The sequence below is a fragment of the Pleurodeles waltl genome, chromosome 1_1 (genome assembly GCF_031143425.1).
Source record: "Pleurodeles waltl isolate 20211129_DDA chromosome 1_1, aPleWal1.hap1.20221129, whole genome shotgun sequence".
In the NCBI taxonomy this organism is placed as follows: Eukaryota; Metazoa; Chordata; class Amphibia; order Caudata; family Salamandridae; genus Pleurodeles; species Pleurodeles waltl.
This window is the reverse complement of record NC_090436.1, coordinates 195,648,309-195,664,590: the sequence shown is the minus strand read 5'-3', so window position 1 is coordinate 195,664,590 and position 16,282 is coordinate 195,648,309. Positions and strand designations below refer to the sequence as shown.

The following is a 16,282-nucleotide window of genomic DNA, read 5'->3' as shown; positions in this document are numbered from 1 at the left end:
AGGGCCCAATGGGATCCAATAAGGGTTAGCACGGCGGTTTTCCACTGCCTCCCGCAACGGTGCACAACTTCAACAGAACGACCTAATTTCCACCTGTCCCTCCATACAGGACAGGCAGATGCCATTTCAGGGGGGTGGGCAGGCCATGGCAGCTAACTGCGTCACACTACACATAGGCACCATTTGGGCCTATCCAACAATATACTGTTACAGTCACAACATGCAATGCAGTGTATTGTTTGGAAATATGGAATTCTGACCAGCTACGCACCGTTTGCCCCCTAGCAACTGCTGCAGATGAATAGGAGATGGAGACATCCCCCGTGTACAGGCCCCTAGTGGACTTGGCAACAATGGAGGTCCCAATTGGAACCTGACCTGATATCTGCTATCCGTCAGCTCACTGGGATCCCCCTCTTGTGCAAGTCCTATCTGTGCTCCATTTCCTGGCAAGTGACTCCTTCCAAGTGACAGTGGGCTTGGCAGCAGGAATGTCTCAGCCAATGTTCTCAATAGTGCTGAACAGAGTATTTTCTGCCCTGATTAAACACATGCGCAGCTACATCGTTTTCCCCCAGGTGGAGGATTTGGCCACAGTGAAAGCTGATTTGTATGCTATGGAACATATCCCCAACATTATTGGGGCTATTGATGGTACACATATTGCACTTACCCCCACCAGAGAAATGAACATGTGTTCAGAAATCGAAAGAGCTTTCACTCCCTGAATGTGCAGATAGTGTGCCTGGCGGACCAGTACATCTCCTATGTCAATGCAAAGTATCCTGGGTCTGTGCATGATGCCTTTATCCTGAGCAATAGCAGCTCCCATATGTGATGGCTCAACTCCAAAGGCTCCGGGTGTGGCTAATAGGTGAGCCCTGGTTCCCACCCAGGGGTTGTTGGTGTATGGGTATGGTGTGGGCCCTAGGGGTCAGTGTGTGTTTAACAGTTGTCCCTCAATATTTTCAGGTGACTCTGGTTACCCCAACCTCTCATGGCTAATGACCCCTGTGAGGAATACCCGGAAAAGGGCAGAGGAACGTTACAAAGAGGCACATGGGTGAACAAGAAGAATAATAGAAAGGACATTCAGCCTCCTGAAGGTCAGGTTTCATTGCCTCCATCTAACAGGTGTACTACTCACCCAAGAAGGTGTGCCAGATCATCGTGGCATGCTGTATGTTGCACAACTTTGCCTTACGTCGCCAGGTGCCTTTTCTGCAGGAGGATGAGGCTGGAGATGGGCGTGTGGCAGCCGTGGACCCTTTGGACAGTGTAGATGAGGAGGCAGAGGATGAGAATGAGGACAACAGAAGTGCTATAATATGACAGTACTTCCAATGACACACAAGTAGGACACTGTAATTACACTTTGCATTGACAGTTTTGTATTTGACATTGTCACTGGCAGGCTGATTTTATCACTTCTATGGCCACTTACTGTATCCTTTGGCATCTCTATTTGCAGATATTTGTGCCCCACTATCGCTCCTGATGTGTTGACTGCAGCCAACTACAGGTCATTCATATGTATACATTAATGTAAAGTTATATTGCAGTGTTTAAAGCTTGTTAAACAAATACATGGTTAAATGATTTGACAGACTCCATACTTGGATTTATTCAAATGGTGTTTATTTAAGTGCTAATGATTAGAGGGGAATGTGCAATGGGCTGGGATGATGAAGGAGCAATGTCCAGGATAGAGTCCAGTCTATTTGTATCACAGGTGCATTGTCCAAGGGGGCATAGGAAGAGGAACAATGGCAGTTCAAGGTGGACAGGGTGACAGAGAGGGACACAAGGGTGACATTCAGGAGAGTCTTATTTCCTGGCGGGGGTCTTGGCAATGTTCTCTGGCTTCTGCCTGGATCGCAGGGATGGTTTGTGGGATGGTTCTCCTTCTGCAGGGGGTGGGGTGCTGGTGGCCTGTTGCTCCTGTGGCAGGGCCTCCTGTCCCCTAGCGGCAGCAGAGGTGGAAGGCTGTTCATCATTTTGGCTAGTGTCAGGGGCCCGTTGGTGTGCCACTGCCTCCCTCATGGTATTGGCCATGTCTGCCAGCACCCCTGCAATGGAGACCAGGGTGGTGTTAATGTCCTTGAAGTCCTCCTTGATCCCCAGGTACTGTCCCTCCTGCAGCCACTTGGTCTCCTGCAACTTGTCAAGTATGGCCCATCGTCTCCTGGGAATGGTGATATGCTCCCAGGATGTTGGTGAGTGCCTCCTGGAGAGTCAGCTCCCTGGGCCTGTCTTCCCTCTGTCGCACAGCAGTGCTCCCAGCTTCCCTGTTGTCCTGTGCCTCTGTCCCCTGAACCGTGTGCCCACTGACTCCAGGTCCCTGATCGTCCTGTGTTTGTGGGGTTGCCTGGGTTCCCCATAGTGGTGGACACACTGCTGATTGACATGTCCTGGGGACAGAGGGATGGGCCCGCTGGGTCGGTACTGTGGTAGTGTTTCCTGAGGAGGGAGGCTCTGTGGTGGTATGGGACTGTGCCCGGGTTACCGACTATCCGGAGATCCCTGATGGGCCAGGTTGGTCATCCAGGTCCAGGCGTCCAGAACTGCTGTCATCACTGTGGGACTCTTCTGGGGGTGGACTGGAAATTGCTGGCACCTCCTCTTCTGTGACGTTGGGTGGGGGACCTGTGGGGATGTAAATGCAGTGTTATTTTTTCTGTGTGTGACATCTTGTGCATGCGTGTGTTGCCCTGTATGGTTATTATTGCCCAAGCAGCTTTGCCTTGTGTGAGTGGTGATTTTGTGGGCTAGGTGATTCTCGGCAATGTGCATGCTTTAGTGATGGGTGTCCATGCAGGTCTGTGATTGGGGTCTGTGCATTGGTGTTACATGCAGGGCTTGTTATTGGGAGTGGTGGGTTGTGATGGTGGGGTGTGTGTGAGGTGGTGGAGTGATGGGAGTGAGGGCAAGGGTAGGGGTTTGTGATGGCATGTAGGTAGGCGGAGGTGATAGTAATAGAGAGTTGCCTTACCAGAGTCCAGTCCTCCTCCTACTCCTGCCAGGCCCTCAGGAGGCATGATTCTGTACAGTTATTTGGTGTCTTGCTGTTGTGGAACGTACCTTCCCCCGTAGGTCGTTCCACCTTTTCCTGATGTCATCCCTTGTTCTGGGGTGCTGTCCCACGACGTTGACCCTGTCCAAGATTCTCCACCATAGCTCCTAGCAATGGACGTCTGCTGCACCTATGATCCGAATAGCTGTGGCTCTACCTGGATGATTTCCTCCACCATGACCCTTTGCTTTTCCTCAGAGAACCTGGGGTGTTGTTGCGGTGCCATGGGTGTATTGTGAGTGGTGTGGGTGAGGGTGTGTGGGGTGCTGTGTTGGGGTGTGTGAAGTAGGGTGCGTGAATGGTGTATAGGTGATGGTGGTGTGTGTCTCTGGTCTTGTCTGTGGTCTTGCTATCTCTCTTGTGGCACTTGTTTGTAATGTGAAAGGGTTGTGGGTAGTGTGGGTATGTGTTTTATAGTTGTGTGGGTGTTTGGGTGTGGTGTGTGTATGTGTGTCAGGTGTGTGTTATTTGAATTGTCCAATGTGGTGTGGTTTTGTTAGGTTGTGTGTATTTTGAGCGCAGCGGTATGTACCGCCCATTGTTTAGCGCCACTGATTGTCCGCCGCTGTGATTCATGGGTCATAATGCTGTGGGCGTAGTTCTTTTGGCGTAACAATGTGGGTTTTGTTACCACCAGTTTATCCCTGACCCTTGGGCTGGAGGACTTGTGTGTGTGGCTGTATAGTGACGGATTGCTATGTGTGGGTCATAATAATGGGTGGTGGGAATCCGCTGCAGCGGCGGTATGTTGGCGGCAGTCAGCACTGCGGTAAGTGGGATTTACCTCCAATGTCATAATGAGGGCCATAGTGTCCACCTCTATACTTGATGGCAGCATAACTGACCATGTACCAGTGGTGCTATGTATTTCACAGGGCATAAACGTACCTAGCTCTAATGTGTGGAGAATGAATAAGAGTAGATACAGGCAGGTGGAGGAAAAGTGAAAATGTTGGTCACTACTGCAATGTTAGTTAAATTCCAATGAGGGCTCTGTGACAGCAACTCAAATGTTATAGGCCGCAGTTTACATGGCACTGAAAGTTGTGTGAAAGGTTGTGTCAGCTCTTGCTGAGGCAGCCAAGATAACATTTCTAAAGTTACTTTTCCACTCACATTATCAAAAAACTGATTTCAAAATGGCATCTTATTTTAAATGTTAAGCAGGAAATACCTTGCTAGCCTTTGCTAACGTTCCCAGAGATTGAGCTATAAAATTAAATGTTTTTATCACACCTAGACCTTTCTTATGAGAATATAGCTAAACCAACACATTGAAATTTGAAACCTTCAGTCACTGAAAGGGTACACATCTTGCATGTATAGTGTCACATGTTTAAATATATGAGGCACCCTGCCTTGTGGGATCACAAGGCAGACTTTAGCAGTTGATTACTATATACCAATAGGTGTCGCTACATGTCAATGGCACACTTCCTTGCCATGTGTTTCTGCAGTGCCTTTAAACTGTAGCCCAGAGAAAGCACCGTGGTGCACCTGTCAGCTATATATTTTTGTCATATAAGATGGTGATGTCAATACACACTGCTGCACTGGTACGAGAATTAACTTCCATCCCATTGGTGTATTTTGTTCTCCATAAATTGTATTCGTACGGCAAAGTTAAATAGACCAATTGGGTGAAGCCAATGTTACCAATACCATTGTAGGTCCATGCCTCATGCATTGTAGTACTGAAAAGCAGTAGTTCAGTGCCAATGGTCTTAATGCCAGCAGAAACAGAGTCCAGAAATAGGTGAAGTGACACTGAAATTAGAAATGCAAGTTACATATTCTAGGAAGATGAGTCTACCTCCCAGTTTAGGATTTGGTGACCTTTGCCTTAAGCTCAATGTCTCCATAAGCGGGGGACTGTCTCAGGTTATGAAGAGAGACAGAACACAGTCTGACACACTGATATATAAGTAATCAGTGATGTTATACTTCTTTTCCAGTGTGCAACTGCAGTGATGCTGCTGATTAACCACAAGTTAAACAGACTAGTGCCTAGAAAGTGGACAACTTTGAGGAAGCCAAGGAAGCCTAGTCTGAACAATTGACTTCTCACACAGAAAGTACCTGTACATTGTTTAACAGCACTAAAATAATATCAAAGTTAATTATTGAATTAGATAGAAATTTAAAATTCCAAAATATGATAGGTTGTCAGGAGTTATGAGTTTTTAAGCAAATAATAAATATAATTTGTAGAAAAAAAACAGAAAACTTAAATGTCACTGTTATCCTGTTGAGTGTGGTCTAGGAGGTCCTAGGTGTCTTTTCAAGCTGATCATGGTAGGATGGGGATCAGATCATTTCAAGCCTATCATCCTATTCAGCAGTATTACTTTTGAAACTGATAATTATTCAGCTGGGTAAGGATGAACTCTGTAGTAAAACAGGAAAATGCAAGGCCCAATATCGTCCTTTCACAGTCCCATGACATGCTCAGTTTTTACCCTCCGATGTGGCCAGTGAGAGCATGTTTTTTTTTTTAGATAGGCCGAGCATGTCTTGCCTTGGCTCTGTGGATGCCTAAAAAGTCCCAAAATGTGTTTGTTTTTCTTTTGACTATAACATATTTATTCCAAACTTTCAGCAACTACTCTGTGCACCATGCCATTGATGTCCTTAGAAGAATACAGTCTTCATCTTGCTCTCTTCACTTGACAGACAAAAGGCCAGTTCCCACTGCTCATGCATATTTTCTCCAGAATGGTGCACTTTGTTCCTATAACTCCCTACCTTCTTCTCTGTCTGGAAAAAATGTAATCACAGCAATGACTTTCCTAGTTACTTCCTCCCTCTTTCCCTTCGCCCTTGATAAATGCAAGAGATGAGCACTCCTTGCCTTGTACTGAGGTCTGTCAATCCGCAGTCCCTTTCAAAGAGATCAAGAATTCATCTGTTCCAAGCAGCATTCTGATTTCCAGGTGGTAGACAGATTCTTTGTAATAGTAGACCAACAGTAATTGGTAGTGACCCCTAAGTTTATCACTGAATAATCATGCACTTTCCCCACTTTTCTTGACTCTGTTGTCTGGTACTAGGTCTCCAAGATTCCACTATATTAAGATAGCTGAAGACAGGCTCAGACCTGCACAGCCGCTTGAAAGTACTTGTCCATTTTTATCATGTGCCACCTTCTCAATGGCAACACAACTTTCACTCAAACCGGTGATTTGCTTTTGCTATGTGTGGAACATGCTAGGGAGAGTCTAGCTGTGCTGAAGTGCCTGGAGGATTGGTGGTATTGCACACAGGTCTTCATGTAGGCTGGCCCTGTATTGTGAAGTACTTTGTATGTGTATGTTAAGTTTCTTGAATTGTGCACATTTGTGTATCAGGAACCACTGAAGTTCCCTCAAGTGTGGTGTGATGTGAGCTGGTTGCTGCATTCCAGACAATCTAAACTCTTTATATGAGTTGGTTGGTAATTCTTTTGAATCTGGGGTTTCCTGTAGAGAAGTCTGCTAATGATGATAGCTTAAGTAACTGTTTTCCTGGCGTTGTTAAGTAGCCACTTGTATATCTTTTTCATCATTCTCAGGGTGTAGGAGGAGGACATGGTGACAGCGTTCACTTAGGCAAACTTGTCCAGGTTCTCTTGATGATGATCCTCAGGTTTCTTGCTTGTGTGCTGTGGGTGGGAGTGGATCCTGATATGTAGGCTATCAGGTGGAGTCTCAAGGTGAGGCATCTTTTCCAAACATCATCACTTTGATCTTGTCCATGTTCAGATTGAGGCAATTGACTTCATCCAGGTTACCAGTTCGATCATGCGGGAGTTGAAGTTGTTTCTGGGTGTTTTGTCTGAGAGGGGACAATATCAGATGTGTGTCATCGGCCTAGGTGAGTATGTCAATGTCATATGCGCAAATTACATTAGCCAGCAGAGTCATGTATATGTTGGATAGGATTGGGGTAAGTGAGGAACTCTGCTGAACTCTGTAAATGAGTTGCTAGGCTTTTGAGGAGTGTGGCAGCAGTTTGACTGTGAAGGTTCTTCTAGTGTGAAATGTGCAGATTCATTGGAATGAGAGTCCTTGAATGCCAGCCTCAGGAAGTCATCTGAACAGGATGGCATGGGAGACAGTGTTGAAAGCTGAAGAGAGGTCACATAAGAGGAGTGCTGCAGTTTCTCTGCTGTTAAGGAGCATCTAGATGTTGTCTGTTCAGGAAATGAGGGCTGGTTCTGTACTGTGGTTAGGTCTGAATACTGATTGTGTGGCATCGAGAAGCTGGTGGTTAGTGAGGTGGTCAGAGAGCCATCTGTCGATGGCATTTTTCAGGACCTTAGCTGGGTATGGGTGGAGGAAGATCGATAGGTAATATGCGGGCTTGGCTAGGTCTGCTATTGCTTCTTTAGGAGCATGTTGATAGCTGTTTGCATCCAGGCTTCCCGGAAGGTGTGGTGGCACCCCTGATTATTGAGAACATTTTCTTGTTCCGTTGGAGCTGTTGTTGATGTCATTGGCTAGGGCATTCCTCTTGTTTTTTTTGGATTTGCTGATTGTAGCATCTCTTGGTGGATTTGAACACATCCTTGGATCATTCTTCTTGGCTCATTCTCCACCTCAGTTCTAGTTGCCTGCAGTGTTGTTTGGTCATTCTGAGATCTTACATGTAACAACTGGCCTGCATTTGTGTTATTAGTATTTGTCTTCTTTTCCGTGGGGCCAGGTTGTCGGCGCAGGCAGTGATCCAGTCGCTGAAGTTGTTGATGTTGCTGGATTGGTGACCTGTGTGCTCTGGTTTATTTTTTGTGGCATATGGAAGTCCAATTTATCTCTGATATGTTGTTTGAGTTTCTGCTATCTGGGCCGTTGTGGTGGTTCTTCTTTGGTGGGGAATGTTGATTATGAAGCTGATGATAGCAGTGTCGCTCCAGGTGATGGGTGAGGGTGTGTTGAGTGTGATGTCATTGAATGAGATTCCTCCTAGGGTGCAGTTGGCTGTGATTTGCAATTTGAAGTGAAGGTATTCTATGTAATCAGTTCCTGTTTCTCTGTTGGTGGTGCAGCTCACGGTGTCCATAAAAATTATGGTGATTTCTCCTCTGGGTCTGTGTTGTCAATATTGCCTAATGACAGTAGCATCAGTTGACTGTAGCAATGTGTTGATGCTGTGGTCAGCCATGTAGCCTGTAGGTCCCAGATCTCTGTGGCGTGTTTGCTGAGTGAGTGGGTGTTGAGGAGCATACATGATATGGAGCAGAGGGGTGTGTGAGTATTGGTTCATGTGTGCTTGAGCTTGTGGGTGGTCGTGTGCTATTGGTGTGGTTGTGGTGGGCTCTGGAGCTGTGGGTTTGGTGGTGCACCAGAAGCAACATGAGGTGTAGGTAAAAGCACTGTCTGTGTTGCATGGTGTGGAGCGGCAGCAGCGTGGCATGCAGCAGCGGGGTTTGAATGAGTAGAGGAACACAGCAGGATAACAGTGAGGTAGGGTAGGTTCCTTGAACTGGGTGAGGATCAGGGGCAGATGAGTGCAAATGGGCTTGTCCTTGGCGTGCCAGGGATGTGAATGCTGCACACATCCACTGCATGCCTGCAGTGCAGTCACAGTTTGATAGGTCCTGGGAGGGAGGGTAAAAGCAGGGGACCTTTGTAGGGCTGTGATCGGTGCAGGGCGTGGGAAAGGGCAAACAGAGGTTTTAGTTATTCTTGATAGAGTCAGTTACTGTGATCATAGTTAAGCCTTGTACCAAGCTCCCAATATGGAACACGTCTTAAAGTGTTCTGGTTCTCAGTGGGGGAGCACTGATTAGAGCATTTCACATGTTTTGGTAGAGCTCTGGGGTGTGAAGAAAACATATTAGATTTTGTGGCTCAGGATAGTGCTCTGGCTTGACTGCTTTGGAAGGCATAATGTAGCCTTTTAGAAATCATGTTGTGATATTCATATCAAACATCTGAATCTCCTCTCAATTATCAATGATTAGGGAAATATTGCACATATGCCTGTCTTGTTCAAAGACCAAGACACATGCATACGCTTTTTAAACAGAGTAAATGTTTTAGCAATTGAAAGCTGCCATAAACCCAGCAGTCTTGCCACTTTAGTGTTTCTGTTACTGCAAACCGATGGTAATTCATGTGATTACCTTTGCTCTGGTAACCCTTGGCAAAAGACAAATCCTGGCATTTCCCTCTGGGTACTGCATGCACACATGCTTGTCAACAGTGCCAGGCGGAGTCTCAGGGACTATCAAGGCGTGGCAATCACTCCCAGTGATCATGATATGTGTTTGGCTTGGTTACATTAGGCAGAGAAAAGGTAGTGCCTCCACTAGACTAAATATTCCGGCTGTAGTGCTTTCATGGGCAGATACTGTAGCCCATTTCACTCTGGTCTATCTATATCTATATGATATATTGACAATGTTATTGTATGGGGATGCATCACAAAAGCCTAACAGGATTAGTATTACTTTCAGTCATGCTGTAGTTAAATTTTAGACAGAAATATGGAATACACCTCTGATGGGTAAGACAAATTTACCATGTACTCAGATTTGTTTGTAGCCCTGTGTTTAAGGAACATTGTTCAATGGCCTGAACAATAATTACAGCATCTGCACCATATGTCACCAAACCTGCTTACGAAACGCTTAGTTGGTGTTTCAAAACCACTGAAAGGGTATTACTGAATAGCATGCAAAACTAGACAGAGTCTAAAGAATTCTAGTACACTGGTGCCTCGGGTGTCTGAAACTCTTGGACGAGTTGAAATTGAGTTAATGTATGCTAAGAGTGGCAAGGGGTGTCAGAAGACAGTACTGATGTAATCCTAAGGCGTTCTAAGCTTGAATGGTCTGTTTGTAATTGTGGCTAGTTTTGCTCAACATTTTCAGTGACACTTTTATAGTTCTTGGAACTCACCGGACAAGGAAGCATCAGCCGCAGACAGGGGCTCCCTAGTAAGCTTGATACCAAAACATGCACAGATAATAACTCACAAATTGGGTGTCATACCAAGATTATTCCAACAGGTTCAACACATCTATTCACACAAAATGAAGAACACTTGGCAGCTTAGGTGCAGTTCTTCGTTGCTCTTTGCTCTGGGAAGGTTCTAACCTTGAGTCAATGCTCAATGCGGGTCTCAGTTCCTACGAAAATCACCCCACCTCCCGGAGCAGATTGGGTTTTTGCCTTTGAAGCAGAAGTTGTAGTTTTTGCCTTTTTCTCTCGTCATGAACCTAGTGCCTGATTTATTAGTTGGCAGGAACATCACAATGGTGACCGATCTTCCTTCCTGCCAACATAGTGGTCCTCCCATCAGATTTAATTGCGGACGAACCTTAACTTTCACTACTGCGGAAAGTACTCTGGCCCGTATTTATACTTTTTTTGCGCCGCATTTGCGTCGTTTTTTGACGCAAAAACGGCGCAAACTTGCAAAATGCCATTGTATTTTGTAGGTTTGCGCCGTTTTGCGCCAAAAAGCGGCGCAAATGCGGCGCTAAAAAAAGTATAAATACGGGCTTCTGTCTCTTCTGTAGCCAAACAGGCCATCGGAGTCTGATCTGTCATCGCACCCACCTCATTTAGATGGGCAGAATGAAAGGTTAGTTTTCACTGCCTATCACTGCCAGGAAAACTCTGGCGGTAAGAGACGGTGAAAACTGCTAAATGCTCCTCTCACCGTGGAAGAGGCCTCACATGGCCAGGGGAGCACTACATTTTTTATTCTCTAAAGGAAAATCCTGTTTTGGGATTTACTTTTTGTAGCCCTGTACCAAACAGTAAAATTAACTGACAAGAACTTTGGTGACGGCAATGCTTTATAAATGGCCACAAGCTTGGAGGTTGTTTATAGATCTGATGGGTGGTCTCTCCACTTGGGTGACTGAGTAATTTACTTTGTTGCCTTGGTGGAACACTGAGCCATCTGCCCAAATATAAATCAGGCCCTTAGTCACAACCTAGGGGCAAATGGGCTGTGAGGAGTCCAAATTCTGTCACATTATCCCTCTTGTCTAATTTAAACAAGTACAAGATACTGGAATAGAGAAAAGCTGGGATGTCTGGGAATACTGGCAGATAGTCAGGGCCTAATAATGTGTGTTACATTTGAATTCAGGTTGTTAACCACTTTTTGCATATATTTTGTATAGAGCCTTACAGCAAAGTGAGACAAAGTAGAGAATACTCACTATGAGGCGGATTGGTGTTTCAAAGTCCAGAAGTTTGATGGGGTCTAGGATTTTCTATGTAGGTGAAGGATGTGACTTCTGCCAGCCGCCAAACCAATTTTAGCGGGTGCTGGTAGATGGCAGACCTCTACATATTATAGCACAGAAATCAGACTTGGTTGAAACGGACATGTGCTATAAAAGGAAAGGGCCACACTGGATGCTACAAAGAAAGAGAATCCACATGACTCCTTATCCCTAATGGATTCAGCCACTTTCTTGTGTTACATAAAATGTGTCATCAAGGAGGTCATGTTTCACACACCACACAGTCTCCATACATAATGCAACCACACAGCACACGCTCACAGAATGGATCCAGGCAACGTGAGATTGAGTTTAGTTAAATTAGAAAGGGAGTAGTGACTGCCTGCAGGCCTTACCTACATTTAACTCTTTAGCTAAAGTAGCATTTTTTGAAACACTCATTCATCCATGTAAACCTTGAAACATGAATGCTAAGGATCAACACAATCATGCTACATATAGTATTGTTGAACACGCTATATGGGATATCGTGTATCACTAGCAATCGTTTCATTGCTGAAACCACAGATGTCTTCCAGGACGATATTACCAATTGCTTCCAAAATAAAAAATACCACTGTAGCTTTATAATTTGTCAATAAAACCAATCTAACAATTTGCAATTTAAGTTACATTGATTTCTTAGACTTTTTAATGTATTACGAATTATGTAACCATTTTATAAATTATGCCAAAGTGATGATCTTTACATTATCATAGTTATATATACCTCATTGTTTGTGTCTGTATGTGTGAGTGCTACTTTGGAGCATTTACTTATCTTTATGTACTCTGGTAATCAGTTTTTATTTTACATCACTTCATATAAAGCTGGAACAAACAATATCTTTCACATGGATTATTGCTATTAATAGTCCTATTACTACTACTGCTACTACTATTATTATTATTAATAATAATAATAATAATAATAATAATAATAATAATAATAATAAACATAAAAATAATACGTCTGATGTTTTTAAGCAATGTAAATCACAGCTGTTACAATTACCCAATATGAGCTTGATTAAACCCATGCAACCAAGCAATTTTGTAAGTGTCTCAAATGTGTTTTTATGCAGTGTTCCACTTCTTGTGGATTGGGTGGTGTATGGAGAGACGTGTACTGCAGTACCATGAATTCTTCCGATTGCCAACATGTTAAAAGACCTGATCCAGCAAGAACATGTCATCTTCGGCCTTGTGCTATTTGGAAAATTGGAAATTGGAGCAAGGTAAGTCTAACTCCGCATTAAAGTAAAAATGTAGTTAGCTTGTTTCTTTATGTTCCTCTAGAGTGACTAATCATCAGGGCAATTGAGCCTGTGTATTGTGATGTTACATATCTGGTTGCTTGGTAATTGGAAGTATTTAAGCTCATGGCCCAGCATGACAATGTGCTTGGCTTTTTCCTCATCAGTTGTTATATGCTTTTATTTTTTTTGTGATGCGAATTAGATCTTTTCATTTTAATGTTTCCATTTTATTACACTACTAAATCTAGGCTGAGGGTTTTACTTTATTTTTTATCTGCTCTGTTGATTTAATTGCACCTGTGTATATGTAAGTTATGTGGAAATGCATTGCTGTATTTATGTATTACCTCATATGAGCAATACAAATAACCAGGGTAAGCAGGGTAAAACCTATCCACTTCTTGAGTCCATCACAATATCTAGGACTGTTACTGCAAAACCCATCCCTGAGAGATAGACTGTACTGTTTGAACGTGCTGCATGCCTTCAAATACCCACAGTAGTTGGGAGGATCAGTTAAGAAATCTCAAAACAAACAAGTTATCAAATATTGTCATGACAAGATACATGCAAATGTTACTGAAATCACATTCACCTTTAGTGATTTCCATTCATGCCTTTACTCAGAAAATAAGGATATTTGACTGCATAACTATACACATTACCTACACTATCTTGAATTGCCTTCATTATTGGGGCTACCTAGGCTACCTTCAACAAACCCAGAGAGCTAGCAGAAGTTAATAAGGTTATCCAATGCTCCTTAATGGAAACCCACCCAGCCCAAATGTTCTCTCAGCCCCTCTCTACAGATCATCATATAAAGAAATGGCTGTTCCATTATTTTACCTGTTTGAGGACTCCAGCCAGTCAAGCATAATACAGACCCCAGCAACAGACTCCACAGTTGCTGTAATTTCCATTGAGGAATAATATCCTTTATTATAGGCAAATATCAATAAATTGTGAAAGTAAAATCTACACCAAAGAACCATCTAGTGGACGTTATACCAGACATCATATGCCCACCGCATACTGGCTGCATTAGGTGAAGGTACACAAGTGACATTATAAGAAATAATTATCAAAATGGGATGCCTCACAAGTAGCAGCTTTTTGATTGGAAACTGAAACTTCATGAAGCAAACTGCAGTGGGTCTTGTTCTGATACATAATGTTCATATCACTTTATGATTAACCTAGTGTGAGAGTAGGAGTCAATTGACTACTGTCTGAAGGCTTTAAATTAGAACAAGGAATGAGACAAGGATATCCCCTCTCACCATTTTTATTTCTATTAGCAATATAACCCATTCTGGCTTACATCAGGACTGGTAAATCTTTGAAGGGAGGTCTAGCGGGTAGCCAAAACCACAAAGCAGCATACAGTGATATTATTTTATTATGTTCAGAAAAAGTAGAAACATCTATATCAGTGCTGAGATAATGAGAGAATATGCTGTTGTATCGGGCTAACATCCCAACAGAAATAAAACACAAGTAAGACATTTAGGACCTCTAAATCGATTATACCCGCAAAATATACTTGTGGGTCATTCTTTCTGTAATATTTGAGGATCTTGTACAATGGCAGCATCTGAGAGCTGACCAAACACAACAAGAAGACAGTAATCGCCGATGTAGTGTCATTAATAGAATTGTGGACTCTTAAATTGTTCCCCTGATGGGGAATGCTTGGGAGAGGAAAATGATGGTCTCTCACATGGTCAATTACCCGTTAAGTGTACTTCCAATCAGATTATCAAATGGCGTCTTCAGAAGTCAAGTATGTCTTTTTGTAAGTTTTTTTGTGAAACAAAACAACAGTTTCCTTTAAAGCACTAGGTAGAGTTAACTTGTCCAGTTGGTTAGAGTACCTCAGGCATACACACATACACGCTCACCCATACACACACAGTTTTGTTAGTGTTTTATAATACAAATATGTACAAAGTCACTTTTGTCTATGCCCTATGAAATCCCACCTAAGAAGTCCTAATGTGGCCTAATAAGGATTATCACATTATCACATTGCAAATCTTCAGTTCTCATGGTTTGTTCACGTGTGTCACAAACCCCTTGTCGTAACTTATGATGTTCCATGCAAGAAAATACCCTCCTACAAACTAAGGCCAGAGTATAATAGCATTTGATCATTAAAAAACCTGTTTCTTCTAACACATATTGAAACAATAAAATCTGATATAACCAGTGAGCCAATAAGTCATATAGCTGTCACCGTTGTCTTCACACCCAGTGCAACTACTAACCATCACACTCTTACAAGTGTGATAATTTGGACTGTTCCAGGCCCCCAAAGCTATAATAATGGTTTGGGAGGCAGACAATATTAATTTTTAATGTTCATTGAATGAATAATAAACTAAGCAACACTTTGGCAGACTGTCACAGGCAGCGGTGTTGACAATTAAGACTGGACTGGTGCCGAGCACTGGAAACTACCGGCTCAAATTAAGCGCTGTTCACACCATTTCCAACACAGTCCTACTGAAGTGTGCGCATGCTAGCAACCATCATTCATGCAGTTATAAAATTACAAATATGTATACAATTACCAAAGCAATATACAACCTCTCTCCAAAGGACTCTACAACTTATGATTGCCTTGTTACCATAACCAACGCATGTCTACTGTAATGGGCATAGGCTTTCCAACAAAGCAAACATCAGGCACACAGTCACAACATTAGAAATGTAATAGTAGGTCTCCTTAAAGGGCCTAACATGGATTATGACAGTGCAAATCATCTATCCCCATAGTTTGTAAGAGGGGATAAGGAACACTAAAACCCTTGTCTGTTACAGTGAACTGGGAGATTCAATGTAACAAAATAGCTCTCTGTAGTTTTTAATAGAGTAATAACATCCCACCTTTATATGCATATTTACTCTAACATATCCTTTAATAATAGTAAGCCAGGCCCACTGACTTTATTGTAACTTTTCATAATAAACCAATGTAACTTCTAGCTTTAGTAATTGACTTACCAATATAACTAACACACCTTTGCTGTATTGAGCATAAACATTTACACATGGCAGCCAGGTCAGAACAAAACAGGGGCTTGATTCACAAAGGCAACCTTAGACTAAGGCCCTCATTTCGACCTTGGCGGTCTTTTTTAAAGACCGCTGAGGTACCACCGTGCTGAAGACTGCCAGTGCAGGCGGTTTTCCACGCAGCGTATTATGACTGCTGGCAGCCCTACGTCCTTTTTCGGACGGAGAACCGCCAGCAACCATACTGGCCGTCAGCGGGGAAGTGGACCTCCACTGCCCATCATCAGAATACCCCCCACCAAATCACATCCCATGATTTGGTGTGGTGGTGTCCTGGTGACGGGGTGCTGGCGGCGGAGCAGCCCCCATGGATCCCGTCCCCTGCCAGAGGATCAACTGACAAAGTAAGTTGATTGCCCGTTAGGGGAGGGGGTGTGTGGGTGTTGTGTGCGTGCATGGGGGTGTGCGTGTGAGTATGTAGAGGAGGTGTGTGAGTGCAAGTATGCATGCGGGGTGTGTTGTGTGTATGGGAAATGTGTGCAGGTCGGTCTGTGTGCATGTCTGTTTGTATGTGTGCTGGTATGTGTTGTTGTAGTGTATGTGTGCGTGTAGGGGTGTGTGTATGTGCATGTTGGGAGTGTTTGTATGTGCATGTTTGGGGTATGGGTGGGGAGGGGGCTCCTGCCACCTTTTGGGGGGGTGGGT

At 43.7% G+C, this 16,282-nt stretch overlaps 1 protein-coding gene across 3 annotated transcripts in view; it reads left to right on the top strand.

The window, feature by feature from the left end:
• ADAMTS12 (ADAM metallopeptidase with thrombospondin type 1 motif 12) overlaps positions 1 to 16,282 on the top strand; it is a 3,732,731-nt gene that overhangs the window by 3,295,511 nt on the left and 420,938 nt on the right. For all 3 annotated transcript variants that reach the window (XM_069220543.1, XM_069220552.1, XM_069220534.1), the window contains one exon: positions 12,383 to 12,535. In XM_069220543.1, coding sequence (XP_069076644.1) covers positions 12,383 to 12,535 — 153 coding nt within the window. The remainder of the gene's footprint in view (positions 1 to 12,382; positions 12,536 to 16,282) is intronic.